The 17,433-nt window shown below is 35.7% G+C and overlaps 1 protein-coding gene across 6 annotated transcripts in view; it reads right to left on the bottom strand.

Annotated features, from left to right (window-relative positions):
* Positions 1-3,894: 3,894 nt before the first annotated feature.
* Positions 3,895-17,433, bottom strand: part of LOC148610951 (rab GTPase-activating protein 1-like) — a 63,958-nt gene continuing 50,419 nt past the window's right edge. For 2 of the 6 annotated variants that reach the window (XM_088590890.1, XM_088590893.1), the window contains 7 exons: positions 16,438-16,530; positions 15,858-15,968; positions 14,968-14,985; positions 9,387-9,491; positions 8,494-8,577; positions 7,537-7,608; positions 3,895-6,151 (listed from right to left, as the gene is read on the bottom strand). In XM_088590890.1, the coding sequence (XP_088447016.1) occupies positions 5,828-6,151; positions 7,537-7,608; positions 8,494-8,577; positions 9,387-9,491; positions 14,968-14,985; positions 15,858-15,968; positions 16,438-16,530 (807 nt within the window). In that variant the 3' untranslated portion in view covers positions 3,895-5,827. Of the gene's footprint in view, positions 6,152-7,536; positions 7,609-8,493; positions 8,578-9,386; positions 9,492-14,967; positions 14,986-15,323; positions 15,379-15,857; positions 15,969-16,437; positions 16,531-17,433 lie in introns of those variants that run through there. The other 4 variants (XM_088590892.1, XM_088590894.1, XM_088590891.1 and 1 more) reach the window with 3 other exon arrangements.

Below are 17,433 nucleotides of genomic sequence, written 5' to 3'. Positions count from 1 at the left end.
CAGATTTCAGCTAAACCGAACTGTTTTTGAGTTATTTGCCTACTTCTGCAATTTTACGCCTATGGTCTATTTTTAGTAACAGCAGCCATGTTTTTTGCCAGATCAAATATCCCCAGACAAGGATTGTTAAAGATACCCTTAGGAATATTTGTGCAAAGTTTAGTTACAATCTTCAGAGGAGATGTTTGAAAAAGTTAATGGATGATGACAACAGACATGGTGACTGCAATAACTCACATGGCCTTTCGGCCAGATGAGCTAACAAGGGTATAAGTTGATAACAACATAGAAATTACCAATAAATGCAATGCCAACCATTTAGTACAGACCTTTTAAAGCAAGATTTCCAGGTTTCTACAAGTTTGGTTCTAAGTGTTCCAAAGGTTGTCAAAGACAACATTACTATAACCCTTTGTTGATGAGAGTATATCACAAAGATCTGTTACTTTGACCATACCCTACTGGAAATACTGTATGGAAGAAAAATAGTTTAATTGACAGAAGATCACAGCAAGCACTCTCCTGTTCTTCAATTCCTGTATCAGCTCCTGAACACATCCTTTTTCACTTGGATTTTATTATTAACTGAAACTTTTATGTTGTATTTACTTTCCTTACAGGAATAATAATCATCTACCATTATGGATTTGATGCCTCACCTTTCTATTAAGATTCATTGAGAAGGTGCCCTTATGACATATTAAAACGTGGGGATTGTCTGTCAGGAATCAAACACTCCTAAAAATGTTCATTAAAATTCAGATATGGACCAATGTGGTGAATCCTACATACTTCTCACTAAAAATTTTGTTGGCATTGAAAACTAGACGTGTTTATCACAGGAGCCCCCGCCTCATTTGTTAGTTGTGATTTTTTTTAAAAGTAAATCAAATGTGTCTGTAAGACTAATGAAGCCCCGCTCGCTAGATTTTCCAAATTAGGAACATGTTTATTTTTGTATGAAGACATGGTTTGCAGATTCAGAATCCTTCCAAGACTTGTGTTACTCATGGTCTGAGGATCAATTTGGGGATAAGAAATTCCTAAATATATGTATAAGTACATATTGTATCCTGGCCACATAGTGTCATGATATTCTGTTTGGTAGTGTTAGGCTAGTTGCAACGAGAAAAAGAGGACCGATGGACGTATTAATGGACACATAAAAATGTTAATACCCCCATAACAAATCCCTAACTTTGTTGCTTGGGATACATTTCTGACAAAAATAACAAAGTCTAATTATCACCCAGTTCTGTAATATTTCATGAAAACCTTGCACACCATCATTATGTCTAGAAACATCCTGCAAAAAATATTTTAGATGAAGATAGTCATACAAGCCATATAGCCCTATTTCTAATGAAAATAACTATGTCTAACTTTCACCAATTTCTGTAATATTTCATGAAAATCAATTTCCTTTGGCCCTGCACACCTTCATCATGTGTAGAAATATCCTGTAAAATATTTTAGATGTAGTTCAAAAACTATGAGGAGATAGCCGGACAAGCCATGATCTATATATTTCTGAATAAAATGACTTAAGTTTAACTATCACCAATTTCCACAATATTTCACGAAAGTTAAATTCCTTTGGCCCTGCACACCTTTATCATGTGTAGAAATATCCTGTAAAATATTTTAGATGTAGTTCAAAAACTGTACAAGGAGATAGCCGGACAAGCTATATAGCCCTATTTTTGAGTAAAATGACTTAAGTTTAACTATCACCAATTTCCGTAATATTTCACAAAAAAATATTCCTTTGGCCCTGCACACCCTAATAACGTGTAGAAATATCCTGTAAAATATTTTAGATGTAGTTCAAAAACTGTAGGAGGAGATAGCCAGACAAGCCATAATCATGTGTAATCCGGGTATAAACGAACATACAGGAGTAAATAAATATGCCCCTCAACAGTTTGTCACAGGGGCATAATAAAACCTGTTGCAAACTAGACACTGCCCCTAACAGGACTAATACCCCACACAGTCTGTTGAACCATCAAACTACACATTGCCCCTAACAGGACTAATACCCCACACAGCCTGTTGATTCATCGAACTACACATTGCCCCTAACAGGACTAATACCCCACACAGCCTGTTGAACCATCGAACTACACATTGCCCCTAACAGGACTAATACCCCACACAGCCTGTTGAACCATCGAACTACACATTGCCCCTAACAGGACTAATACCCCACACAGCCTGTTGATTCATCGAACTACACATTGCCCCTAACGGGACTAATACCACACACAGCCTGTTGAACCATCGAACTACACATTGCCCTTAATGGGACTAATACCCCACACAGCCTGTTGATTCATCAAACTACACATTGCCCTTAATGGGACTAGTACCCCACACAGCCTGTTGAACCATCGAACTACACATTGCCCCTAACAGGACTAATACCCCACACAGCCTGCTGAACCATTTAACTACACATTGCCCCTAACAGGACTAATACCCCACACAGCCTGTTGAACCATCGAACTACACATTGCCCTTAATGGGACTAATACCCCACACAGCCTGTTGAACCATCGAACTACACATTGCCCCTAACAGGACTAATACCCCACACAGCCTGTTGAACCATCAAACGACACATTGCCCCTAACAGGACCAATACCCCACACAAGCTGTTGAACCATGTACCCCAGTACATTTGGAGACCAATATGGACAAATGGTTCATACTGGACATAATTTCTATGGTGGAAAGACTAAGCACTTTTTATATACAACTTTGCTGCTATTTCTAAAAACTCCCAACTCAAAACCACAATCAGTAATATTTTTTAGTTATTCACAACACAACAACAGAATATGAATGCTTTACTGTTAACATAAATTCATGACAATATGTATACCCAATATGGTAATTTAACACTCCATGAGTTTCATCACAATCCTGCAAGTTCTTAAGGAGGAGTTGTAAACAATGCATCAGACCAAGTTTTGCTGAAAATTGTGCAAGTTCAAACAGCCATCACTTCTACAGTTTTTGCCCAAACATAAATTCCTGAAAATTTGCACATCCTAATATGATTATCTTACACACCTCAAGTTTCATAATAAACCTGAAAGTTGTTAAGGAGGAGTTACAGAAAACGCATCAAACAAAGTCTGATGAGAAATGCGGAAGTTCAACAGCTGTCATTTCCACAATTTTTGTCCAAATATAATTCCTGACAGTATGCATATCTCCATGTGTTTATATTACATCCCACAAAGTTTCATAACAATGCTGCAAGCCACTTAGAAAAGAGTGTGGACAGAAAGACAAGACAGACAGGTGAAACCTATATTTCATCACAAACTTTGTTTGCAAGGGTATAATAAATTATCACAACACAAATATAAAATTTGGCAAAAACTCGATACCCCCACTCTACCATTTGATAACATGCACTTTCTGACCTCCATATTGATTTGGATAAAACCTAAAACTAGAGGTGCATAATGGGAACAAGTGAAAAAGATTCAAGTTTCATTCATTCAGTGGTGTAGGAGGAGTAACAGATAAAAGATGGGTCCTCCCTTGTCCACATATTCAGAAATGACAAAGTCCATGTTTTGCTAAGTAAAACCCGCTTAATGATTAAGATCAAAATCTAAAATAGAAGGTACACATTGGGAACATGTAATAAAGATTCTGTGAAGGTTACATTTAATTCCATTCAGTGGTGTAATGGACAAGAGATGGGTTTCCCCTAGGAAATGGAAGGATGGACATCCCTTTCACTATTTACCCCCATTTAGGGAGTATAATAAGGAAAAAAATATTGATTCGAAGCAGTCTGGACCTATTGATACCTGTCAAATAAAAATTAATGGTCAGTAAATACAATAAACACTTTGACATTAATAATGTATGTTTAAGATGTTCTGACATGTTTTATTGTTATATCATATAGCTGTACAACAATATAAAAGCTTATAACAAAGTCATCTAAAGACATTAACACAGAATTGCACATTATACAATGGACCAATAGTGAAAAGCTTGTCTATTACATAAGAGAATGCCCAGTACTTAAAATGTATAAAACTCAATTCGAAACAAGGTATCAGAATATGTTCTATGAGGCTATGAGGGTACATATCAAGTAGGTTTAGTGCAGATTTAGGATACACGTATTAATTTCCATTTGAAAAAGAATATAAATAAGATGACAAAACTTTACTAAGAAATGATAGCCACTAAGTATGATCATCCATAAGATAAGCAAAAATCACAGTAATATGATGGGTGGGATGTCTTCTTTGGTAATCAACAAATCACACCTCTTTCTATAATAACAAGTATTATACAGTATTATAGAAGCTGTTCCTGCCAAGCCATTAACCAGGCACTAAGACCTCAAATCTAAATGATTTTTTGTGAAAGAAAACTTCAAATTAAAGTTTACAGATAAAATGAGTCTGTGGTACTGATTGAAATAATACAATAAAAATATATTAGAAATTATTCTGATGCTTTTATCAATGCACTACCAGCAGTTATATTAAAAATTAGGACTTCTGACAATAATAAATGAAGATTTTCTTTGTTATTGTAGCTATCATTGGTGACAGCTGGAATAATACACGTAATAATATCTCTAAAGAACAACTATAATTATTGTTTTCCTGGTCCTTTACAAAGGAAAATAATACAATATTGATAGCAACTTAAATAAAAATGAAACACATTTTTTCCACCAGTACAGATGATCATGTAACAAATTTTTTTAACAGTACTGATGATCATGTGATACATTTTTCACAAGTACTGATTTTTTTTCAACAGTAATGATGATCATGGTACACATTTTTTTCACAAGTAGTAATTATCATGCGACACATTTTTTTCAACAGTATAGATGATAATGTGACAATAATTTCCACAAGTATAAATTATCATAAGACACAATTTTTCACTAGTACAGATGATTAATTGACACATTTCTTTTTTCATGTGGGATATAAATTATTTTGTTGTTTGCTGATCAAATGATGATTTGTACACGTCTTATGGACTAAATGCAGTAAGTTTTAAAAGAAGAAAAACATAACTCTGTACACAACTGACTAGACATTACAGTGTTATATACAATATACTGAACATTCAATGTTCATAGAGGAAATAAATGTTTTCTATAAAGCTTAAATTAAAGGTTTGTAAGTTTATATGTGTTTCCAGTAGCAGTATAAGAAATTCCATCTATGGAAAACTAATAATTAATGATTTGAGAACCCTTTGTTTTTGCAATACAATGAACCTAGAAAAGAAAGTAAAATGTCTTGTTCATTCCAATCAATAAAGCCCCTACAAATATTAAATATATTTCATGTACCAGGATGCTAAAACAGAAGTCCAAAGAATAAATAAAAATGTAGCTAACACTTATAGGAAACAAAGAATAAGACAAATACACAGTGCATACACAATGAACCAAATATTATCTAAAATGTATATTTGCAGTTAAACATTCAAAATATTTATGCTTCTTGCTCAGAATCTATGATAAAATCAGTAGTAAATATTATTCTTTTTTTCTTACATACACAATAAATACACACATTTCATATCATGTCACAGCCTTTATTCTGATGACCAGTCATCAACACTAGAACTCTCTAAACACACACTAACAATGACAACCAGTCATCACCACTGGAACTCTGTAAACACACACCAACAATGACAACCAGTCATCACCACTGGAACTCTGTAAACACACACTAACAATGACAACCAGTCATCACCACTGGAACTCTGTAAACACACACTAACAACACATTCACACACTAGTTGCTGTAGTTGATCATTCCTTTTGTTCTTTCCGAGCAGTATGCGAATTTGTTACTTCTTTCAGGGAATTAATCGTCTTTTGGAACCAAGTATTTTTGGAGGATTGTAATTCAGTGATTGTGGAATTTAACTGATGAGTTAAGTCTTGAGTTTTACACTCACTTTCTACTAAAGCTAACTTAGTCTGTGCTAACTCCAGCTCCAGCTCTCTAATCTGGGCTTGAAAGTCTAATATTTTGGGGTTTAATGAATCAGGATCAACTTTGGGTTCAGGAAGTTCTATCTTTCCATCATCTTTAAACATCTTGGAGCAACTTTCACATGATTGAACTTGACCCTATAACACAAGTTATAAAAGCTATAACAAGTTTAATAACACACCCACAAATGGATTAGTTGAATTTATTTGTTTCATTTTTTTTTCATATAAATTTTAAATTTTCAGAACTATATATAAAGTTTACCAGTAAAACTACGTATCTTTTTATACAGAGAAACCTACCTATAATAAACCCCTGTCTATAGAAATTAACCTATGGAGACAAGTGTTCAGTTAACCCCTGTCTATAGAAATTAACCTATGGAGACAAGTGTTCAGTTAACCCCTGTCTATAGAAATTAACCTATGGTGACAAGTGTTCAGTTAACCCCTGTCTATAGAAATTAACCTATGGAGACAAGTGTTCAGTTAACCCCTGTCTATAGAAATTAACCTATGGACTATAGAAATTAACCTATGGAGACAAGTGTTCAGTTAACCCCTGTCTATAGAAATTAACCTATGATGACAAGTGTTCAGTTAACCCCTGTCTACAGAAATTAACCTTTGGTGACAAGTGTTCAGTTAACCCCTGTCTATAGAAATTAACCTATGGAGACAAGTGTTCAGTTAACCCCTGTCTATAGAAATTAACCTATGGAGACAAGTGTTCAGTTAACCCCTGTCTATAGAAATTAACCTATGATGACAAGTGTTCAGTTAACCCCTGTCTACAGAAATTAACCTTTGGTGACAAGTGTTCAGTTAACCCCTGTCTATAGAAATTAACCTATGGAGACAAGTGTTCAGTTAACCCCTGTCTATAGAAATTAACCAATGGAGACAAGTGTTCAGTTAACCCAAGTTTCACTGTACTTATTTGGTTGTGATGACTGTAATTCATTTTAGTCACACATTGTACTAGTACCCATATCCCCAATATTGAAAAAATGATAACAGTTCATTATCCAATGGTCATTATTTTCAGCTCATTATCCAAAGGTCATTATTTTAAGCTCATTATCCAATTGTCATTATTTTCAATTTTAAGTAATAATACAGCACACAAATTTTAAAGCCATACATTCTATTAAAATGAATAGCTGACATGACATCACAATGACAGATCAAAAGTTTAAACATAAAAAATACGAGAGCCATGAAATGTTCATCATTCAAAGCCCTTTTGTTTTCTTCATATTAATAATAAATTAACAAGTCCTGATGATACCATTCTAATAGCATATATATCATGGAATTTCCACTTGCAACAAAACACAATAATGATAGTGTACAGTCACAAGTTACTGCTAGTGGCTTGTTGAAAGTATTTATGTATTTATGTTATGGTGCATTTGTTATATTTCACCGCATTTGTTCTTTTTTTCTATTTTATAGACATGATTTTTTCATGGCTAAGCCTTTTTCTGATGAAATGATCATACATTAATGTCAATACTTACTTTTATTCTCCCAAGCTCTTCTCTATTTGCTGTCTGTTGCTTTTCAAGTCTTTCACTTAACTGTGAACATATCTACAAAAATATATAGATATTTATGTAGCAGTCTTTATAAAAATCAGACAGGAAGTGATTCATGCACATCAAAAACCCACCAATTTTAATGTTATTTCTTGTTCAGAAACAGTTCCTGATCACATAACCAGTCTTAGTTTTTCATTTGGTTGTTGCACTTTTGAGATCAAAGTCATATACATTAAAATGAAATTGGCACAGTGCAAGAGTTATCATTCTTGATTTGGTTTGATTTGGTTGGTTTTAGTGGGAGATAAATGTATGATTTACTCAATAGTGCAGATCTGAATACAGAAATAAATATTGTTATGTGAAAGTATAGCACATGTAGACTGAAAAAGCTTTGTTTGTTTGGTGGGTTTTTCTACACCATAAATCACTTTACCATTGGCAGTGTCTGAACTTTATGTGGACAGGTACTTAAATAGAGTTAAAGATTATATCACTGGTGTTGGCATATACAATACCCTAATACCCTGTAGTGGGTACTTTTTTGTGGTGCTAATTTCAGTGTATTTTGGCAGTCCGTCTAAGAACACCAAATTCTGCAAAATATTTACTATGGACATCACTACTCAGTGCACTAATAACCATCTGCCAAAATTAGAAACGCCAGAATCTTTTTGTATACATTTTCCCCCCACAATGGCAAAATTTTATAACTCACCATACAATACTCTGTCATTCCATCAAAGGACATTTTATATCTAATGAAACTATAAAATTTCAATAAAAGTGGGATCTTACCAAGAAATGGCTTTGAAACACACACAGACAAGCATGGCCTTATCTAACATTCTCGTCACATCCTTATCTATCTATAATTTTTCTGTTTAAACATCATTCTTTGATTTTTTTTAACGCAAAAATGTAAAGTATTGATACCTGTTTGTAGTCAGCAATAATTACTGAATTTCTCTTGCCATCTGCTTCAGCTTTCTCCAATTCTCTCCTACACATCTCCTTCACCTATTAAAGTAACAATACAATACTACAAAATACTGAAATTAAAGATGGATCATTTGTACTATTTAAACAACAAAAATGCATGAACAGTAAATTGATTGATAATATATGGTCACTGACAACACTTTGATCCAGCGTACTTTCCTACCCTTGCATGAACTACCTGTAAATCTTAGCGTTACTAATGTAATAAACACATTGTATAAAAAATAAACTTGATTTAAAATATGATAAAGATTGCAGTATAAAGACAGTAACAGTATACTGACTAGTAATAAAAATGATATACAAATTCGGCATAAATTTAAAAAAAAAAAAGCTTGGCAAAGCCTCAAGTATTACCCTGATTCTAAACCTCGTCCATATATTGTTTTTATATCAAGTCAACACATTGTTACTATCTTTATATTTTTAAATCAAGTAACACAATGACACATATACAGTAGATATTGCTGTTATCCTGATTCATAATATTAAGTAGTTATAGATAATTCAGGAAAAACCTGAGTATGCAGATTATTTCACTCCCTAGATAATAACCCCTACATAAAAGCATATATTTTACCTCATTTGAAATAACATCAAACTTAAAAATCTGGTGTCATATAAAGGTTTGTTTCCACACAGTTAAGATAAATTAAGCATATGGATGACTTTAACAATATAAATTTGAAATTGTACCTTATAACATCTGTATCCATAATATCAACCTTAAATTTTACCAACTTCATTTTGTGTTGTAGTGAGCCTTTATACATAGAAATACCAGCAGCTGCTTATCTCATGTTCTTACATTATATCTATTTTCCTACCTGACTAGACTCAACTTCAAGTCTTTGCTTTTCCTCCTGTGTATCTTTCAACATTTTCTGTGTTTTTGTCAGCTCACTTGTCAACTCCTCACACTGGTCTTTATACTAAATCAAACAAAAGGTCAAAGTGTCAAAGCAAATTTAAGTTCAAGTTACAGTTCATAACTAGTATCTTACAAATAAACAATGCTTTCCCAACCTTGGGGAACCCCATTGAAAGTGGGACATTTAGATATCAATGCTTTCCCAACCTTGGAGAACCCCCTTAGTAGTGGGACATTTAGATATAAATGCTTTCCCAACCTTGGGGAACCCCCTTAGTAGTGGGACATTTAGATATAAATGCTTTCCCAACCTTGGGGAACCCCCTTAATAGTGGAACATTTAGATATCACTGCTTTCCCAACACTGGGGAACCTCCTAAGTAGTGGAACATTAAGACATCATAGTCTTGACATTACCTTGGGGGACCCGTAGTAGTGGGACATTCAGACATCATAGTCTTGACATTACCTTGGGGGGACCCGTAGTAGTGGGACATTTAGATATGATAGTCTTGACAGTACCTTTAGGGACCCTTGGTAGTGGGACATTTAGATGCCATAGTCTTGACAGTACCTTAAGGGACCCTTGGTAGTGGGACATTTAGATGCCATAGTCTTGACGTCTTGACCCTTGGGGGACCCGTAGTAGTGGGACATTCAGACATCATAGTCTTGACATTACCTTGGGGGGACCTGTAGTAGTGGGACATTTAGATATGATAGTCTTGACAGTACCTTTAGGGACCCTTGGTAGTGGGACATTTAGATGCCATAGTCTTGACAGTACCTTTAGGGACCCTTGGTAGTGGGACATTTAGATGCCATAGTCTTGACGTCTTGACAGTACCTTTACTATGGCATCTAAATGTCCCACTACCAAGGGTCCCTAAAGGTACTGTCAAGACTATGGCATCTAAATGTCCCACTACCAAGGGACCCTAAAGGTACTGTCAAGACTATGGCATCTAAATGTCCCACTACCTTAAAGGTACTTTAGGGACCCTTGGTAGTAGGACATTTAGATGCCATAGTCTTGACAGTACCTTTAGGGACCCTTGGTAGTGGGACATGTAGATGCCATAGTCTTGACAGTACCTTTAGGGACCCTTGGTAGTGGGACATTTAGATGCCATAGTCTTGACAGTACCTTTAAGGTCCCTTGGTAGTGGGACACTTAGATGCCATAGTCTTGATAGTACCTTGGGGGACCCTTAGTAGTGGGACATTTAGATGCCATAGTCTTGATAGTACCTTGGGGGACTTTGGTAGTGGGACATTCAGACATCATAGTCTTGACATTACCTTGGGGGGGACCCTTAGTAGTGGGACATTTAGATGCCATAGTCTTGACATTACCTAGTATCTTACAAATAAACAATGCTTTCCCAACCTTGGGGAACCCCCTTGAAAGTGGGACATTTAGATATCAATGCTTTCCCAACCTTGGAGAACCCCCTTAGTAGTGGGACATTTAGATATAAATGCTTTCCCAACCTTGGGGAACCCCCTTAGTAGTGGGACATTTAGATATAAATGCTTTCCCAACCTTGGGGAACCCCCTTAATAGTGGAACATTTAGATATCACTGCTTTCCCAACACTGGGGAACCTCCTAAGTAGTGGAACATTAAGACATCATAGTCTTGACATTACCTTGGGGGACCCGTAGTAGTGGGACATTCAGACATCATAGTCTTGACATTACCTTGGGGGGACCCGTAGTAGTGGGACATTTAGATATGATAGTCTTGACAGTACCTTTAGGGACCCTTGGTAGTGGGACATTTAGATGCCATAGTCTTGACAGTACCTTTAGGGACCCTTGGTAGTGGGACATTTAGATGCCATAGTCTTGACAGTACCTTTAGGGACCCTTGGTAGTGGGACATTTAAATGATAGTCTTGACAGTACCTTTAGGGACCCTTGGTAGTGGGACATTTAGATGCCATAGTCTTGACATTAACTTGGGGGACCCTTAGTAGTGGAACATTAAGACATCATAGTCTTGACATTACCTTGGGGGACCCGTAGTAGTGGGACATTCAGACATCATAGTCTTGACATTACCTTGGGGGGGACCCTTAGTAGTGGGACATTTAGATGCCATAGTCTTGACAGTACCTTGGGGGACCCTTAGTAGTGGGACATTTAGATGCCATAGTCTTGACAGTACCTTTAGGGACCCTTGGTAGTGGGACATTTAGATGCCATAGTCTTGACAGTACCTTTAGGGACCCTTGGTAGTGGGACATTTAAATATGATAGTCTTGACAGTACCTTTAGGGACCCTTGGTAGTGGGACATTTAGATGCCATAGTCTTGACAGTACCTTTAGGGACCCTTGGTAGTGGGACATTTAGATGCCATAGTCTTGACAGTACCTTTAGGGACCTTGGTAGTGGGACATTTAGATGCCATAGTCTTGACAGTACCTTTAGGGTCCCTTGGTAGTGGGACACTTAGATGCCATAGTCTTGATAGTACCTTGGGGGACCCTTAGTAGTGGGACATTTAGATGCCATAGTCTTGACAGTACCTTGGGGGACTTTGGTAGTGGGACATTCAGACATCATAGTCTTGACATTACCTTGGGGGGGACCCTTAGTAGTGGGACATTTAGATGCCATAGTCTTGACATTACCTTGGGGGGACCCTTAGTAGTGGGACATTCAGACATCATAGTCTTGACATTACCTTGGGGGGGACCCTTAGTAGTGGGACATTCAGACATCATAGTCTTGACATTACCTTGGGGGGACCCTTGGTAGTGGGACATTTAGAGGCCATAGTCTTGACAGTACCTTTAGGGACCCTTGGAAGTGGGACATTTAGATGTGATAGTGTTGACAGTACCTTGGGGGACCCTTGGTAGTGGGACATTTAGATGCCATAGTCTTGACAGTACCTTGGGGGACTCTTGGTAGTGGGACATTTAGATATGATAGTCTTGACAGTACCTTTAGGGACCCTTGGTAGTGGGACATTTAGATGCCATAGTCTTGACAGTACCTTTAGGGACCCTTGGTAGTGGGACATTTAAATATGATAGTCTTGACAGTACCTTTAGGGACCCTTGGTAGTGGGACATTTAGATGCCATAGTCTTGACAGTACCTTTAGGGTCCCTTGGTAGTGGGACATTTAGATGCCATAGTCTTGACAGTACCTTTAGGGACCCTTGGTAGTGGGACATTTAGATGCCATAGTCTTGACAGTACCTTTAGGGACCCTTGGTAGTGGGACATTTAGATATCATAGTCTTGACAGTACCTTTAGGGTCCCTTGGTAGTGGGACATTTAGATGCCATAGTCTTGACAGTACCTTTAGGGACCCTTGGTAGTGGGACATTTAGATGCCATAGTCTTGACAGTACCTTTAGGGACCCTTGGTAGTGGGACATTTAGATGCCATAGTCTTGACAGTACCGTTAGGGTCCCTTGGTAGTGGGACATTTAAATATGATAGTCTTGACAGTACCTTTAGGGACCCTTGGTAGTGGGACATTTAGATGCCATAGTCTTGACAGTACCTTTAGGGTCCCTTGGTAGTGGGACATTTAAATATGATAGTCTTGACAGTACCTTTAGGGTCCCTTGGTAGTGGGACATTTAAATATGATAGTCTTGACAGTACCTTGGGGGACCCTTGGTAGTGGGACATTTAGATGCCATTGTCTTGACAGTACCTTTAGGGACCCTTGGTAGTGGGACATTTAGATGCCATAGTCTTGACAGTACCTTTAGGGTCCCTTGGTAGTGGGACATTTAGATGCCATAGTCTTGACAGTACCTTTAGGGTCCCTTAGTAGTGGGACATTTAGATGCCATAGTCTTGACAGTACCTTTAGGGACCCTTGGTAGTGGGACATTTAGATGCCATAGTCTTGACAGTACCTTTAGGGACCCTTGGTAGTGGGACATTTAGATGCCATAGTCTTGACAGTACCTTTAGGGTCCCTTGGTAGTGGGACATTTAGATGCCATAGTCTTGACAGTACCTTTAGGGACCCTTGGTAGTGGAACATTCAGACATCATAGTCTTGACCCTTTAACTATAAATGAGTTGTAAGGGACTACAAAGGGAAATCTAATATGTTTTAAATTAAATGGAAACATATGTTTAGGGCCAATATGGAAATATGTTTGGTTTTTTTTTGCCTAAAAAACTGCAAGGAAATAAATTTTCCCATTCTCTTTTTTATAGGCTAAGTCCAAATGAAGACATATATTTACTAATATTTTAATAGACTTTTCAAGAATGACTGATAGTGCTCAAGATCAAATGCACTAACCCTGGTATGGCACATCATCTTCAGGTTACCTAGAACGAAATGCCCCAAAGAAAAACAATTACAACCAAAACACCATATTTAATGGATGGACTATAACTATACTGTGTATGCTACTTTTTGTGGTGTGAATCTTATAAAAGGGAGATTCTTTTGACAAACATTTAATTTCTTAACCAACTTAACAAAATCATTCAGGACATTTTTGAGTTATCATGCCCTATATCAGAACCAATATAATGATTAAACCACAGTGGTATACAATAAGTTGTCAGAAGACAAGCATTTAATTTTTTCAAGATCAATCATAAAATGTTTCTGTCACAATAAGTTTAAGGTAGTTCTAATGAAACTGTCATTAGTTTATCATTTCTTTTATCTATCTTAATACATCAATTACAAATCATGAAAATAACAATTCTAATAAATAAACAACTTAAGGTAATATCTATATAACAGGAAACTAATTATATTGTTACATGTGTATTTAATTTTGATACACACATAACACACAAGTATAATATATTACAGTTCAATTTTAATTTAATCTGTTCTAATATTCATCTACAGTGAATAGAACAATATGTTGAATGAAGCAATCAAACTAACTGGGGTCACACTCTTTATTCAACTTAACATGCAAGATATAAATAGCTGCACTAAAGCACATGATTCACCAATCACCAGTTTATGGGGGTTTGAAAGCCCAATAAATCTTGATATGAAAGATCATAAAACAAACAAAAAACTTAAGGGAGAAAATAAACATTTCACTAAAGCTATACAAATATCACAGTGTAATGGATGGTCAGACAGCAGTATACCATAACATGTCCCTAAAAAAAAAATCAGGTAAATAACAACAGAAGATAGAAATTTCTGATGATGTTTGAGACATCCTTAACATACTGGCAATCTTCAGTCTTTTAAGAAAAATAAGTGACAGAATGTATCAAGTACCTAAACAGTTGTACACAAAAGATAATGTACAATTAGATATCATATAAGATCATTCAACAGAAAAAAAGCCATGATATAGTACATGTACATATCAACTGAAATAAGATAACTTTCTCCTGTGGATAAAATAAACTCTAGATATCATTACAAAGAATGATGTATTTGAAATACAGCAGTCAATGCGCAAGGTATATGGGTAATATTTTAGAAAGTATCCACCAAGCTGTAACATTAACAAAGCAGTATTAAACAATGTAACATAATCAGAAAGTTCTTAACAGTTGATTACCTCAGGCACAGAATCAGGCTATAAAATGGAAGGTAATATAATGTGTAATATTTATGTCATTTTTTTTTTGGGGGGGGGGATAATAAATATAGGAAATACAACAAATAGAGCTTATAGTTGACAAAGTAAGAACTATTCACATAAGTTATTCCTTATCTTGATAAGCTGAAACTTACGAAACTATTTTAATGATAAGTTTGGTAAGACAAATGATTGATCAGTAACTAGAAATATTTTTGTGGGGAATATCACATTCATTTTGATCTTTGACAGTATCATTATGTTACTGGACATTTCAATTTGATCATTAAGCATTTTTAAAATATTTCTTGACTGTACAAATTATTATCCATTACCCAGTCTAGCAGCTACTAATAAAACTAGTGATTGTCATACATTTTTAACATTATCCTGAAAAGTAACAAGATACACAAATATAAATGTTCTGGAACTATTATTTTATTTTGGAGGTTATATGTATGTATAACATATTGGAGGTTATATGTGTGTATAACATTTTGGAGGTTATATGTGTGTATAACATTTTGGAGGTTATATGTATGAATAACATTTTGAATTTCTTTTTGATTGTTGTTTGAGTTTTATTTGGATTTATTTTTGTTCATTGGGATAATGACATCTAAAATATTTTTAAAATTGATGTAACTTTATACTCTTTAAATTTCCCATCAAGAGTGAGGGACGGATAATGAACTTGTTTGCCATTATGGATTTCACATGAAAACCAGATCTTGTGGGGGACCTAAAAACAGAGAAATAAAAACTGTAAGGCTGAAACTGGACGGAGCTTAATCCAATATTGACATAAGACCTCTTGGCCTATATGTATCTCCCAGTATGTAATCACAAGAGGATACTTGTATATGTACCTTATCTAATTCACTGCCCAACTTCAGCTTACTTTCTACCATCTCGTGAGCTAAGTCATCATTCTCCTGTTCTAACCTCATATTGGCTTCCAATAATCTCTGGTTCTCTCTCTAAAACAGAGCATATAATTATATCTGACATTGTAAGATGTCATATTTAAAGTAAAAGGACAGAATTGTAATGCATCAGTATCCTATTTTACTGCCATACACATAGGTACATGTCCCTTTTGAGTAAGGCTTATTTTCCTAACCACATGAACACTAGCATGACATGGTCATTTGGAAACGGAATTGAAAAACACAATGCCCCCTTAAATAAGGACCTTACAATGTTGTTCAAACAGTCATAATAGTTTCTTTTTTTAGAACAAAATATTATATCTTAGGTATTTCTTACAAATTTATTTCAAAAGCAGAAGCTAAATTTGGTTTTTTTTGTTTTTGATTATACGTAACCCATACATGGATAAAAGCAACCTCATTTTACTGTACAACTGTGATCTTTAATGTTTTTATGGTGAGGAAAATTAAAGGAAAGTTATTCAGAATACTGATCTTTGCCATTTGAATATCATACCTCAAACTTCTCTACTGGATTCTCCTGTTGTAGTAACTGCTCTTTATTAGCATAGTATTCTTTTTCATACTTTTTCAATTTATTAGATTTGACCTGAAATGATAACATTACAAGTAATCTTTGTCAACTGGCTTGATTGCTCATATCCCTGATGTACACCAAATTGAGACGGACAAACGGACAGACTGAGTTGAGAGGCTGCTAGACCTGCTACCACCATTTGGGACGCAGTTAAAACCAAAAATTATCAGAAAAAGAGGCACACATCTATGACCATAGGTGTAAATGAGTTTTATTTAGAGTAATATACATATTTACTCATAACAAGCTCAAGCAATGCTTTAAAATTAGACTAAAAGCTTAATAGATAACTTATGTTACTTGTAATTGATTTTCTACATACCAGACACCTCCAATTTTTCTCTTTTCTGGTATATATTTTATCAAAAAAAGTATATGTGCTTTGGTTCCAAATAAAGTTTCATTAGCATAAAACTATCAGATATGGACATCACCTCAGATACCATGTAACATAAGACAATCAGATGTGGACATCACCTTAGATACCGTGTCACATAAGACAATCAGATGTGGACATCACCTTAGATACTGTATAACATAGGACAATCAGATGTGGACATCACCTTAGATACTGTATAACATAAGACAATCAGATGTGGACATCACCTTAGATACCGTGTACCATAGGACAATCAGCTGTGGACATCACCTTAGATACCGTGTACCATAAGACAATCAGATGTGGACATCACCTTAGATACCGTGTAACATAAGACAATAAGATGTGGACATCACCTCAGATACCGTGTCACATAAGACAATCAGATGTGGATATCACCTTAGATACTGTATAACATAGGACAATCAGATGTGGACATCACCTTAGATACTGTATAACATAAGACAATCAGCTGTGGACATCACCTTAGATACCGTGTAACATAAGACAATCAGATGTGGACATCACCTTAGATA

Source organism: Perna viridis, chromosome 7 (assembly GCF_037379345.1).
Source record: "Perna viridis isolate PV_CMFRI_1.1 ecotype Kerala chromosome 7, ASM3737934v1, whole genome shotgun sequence".
Lineage (NCBI taxonomy): Eukaryota > Metazoa > Mollusca > Bivalvia > Mytilida > Mytilidae > Perna > Perna viridis.
Note: the sequence above shows the minus strand (reverse complement) of the source record. Positions and strands in the feature narration are given on the sequence as shown.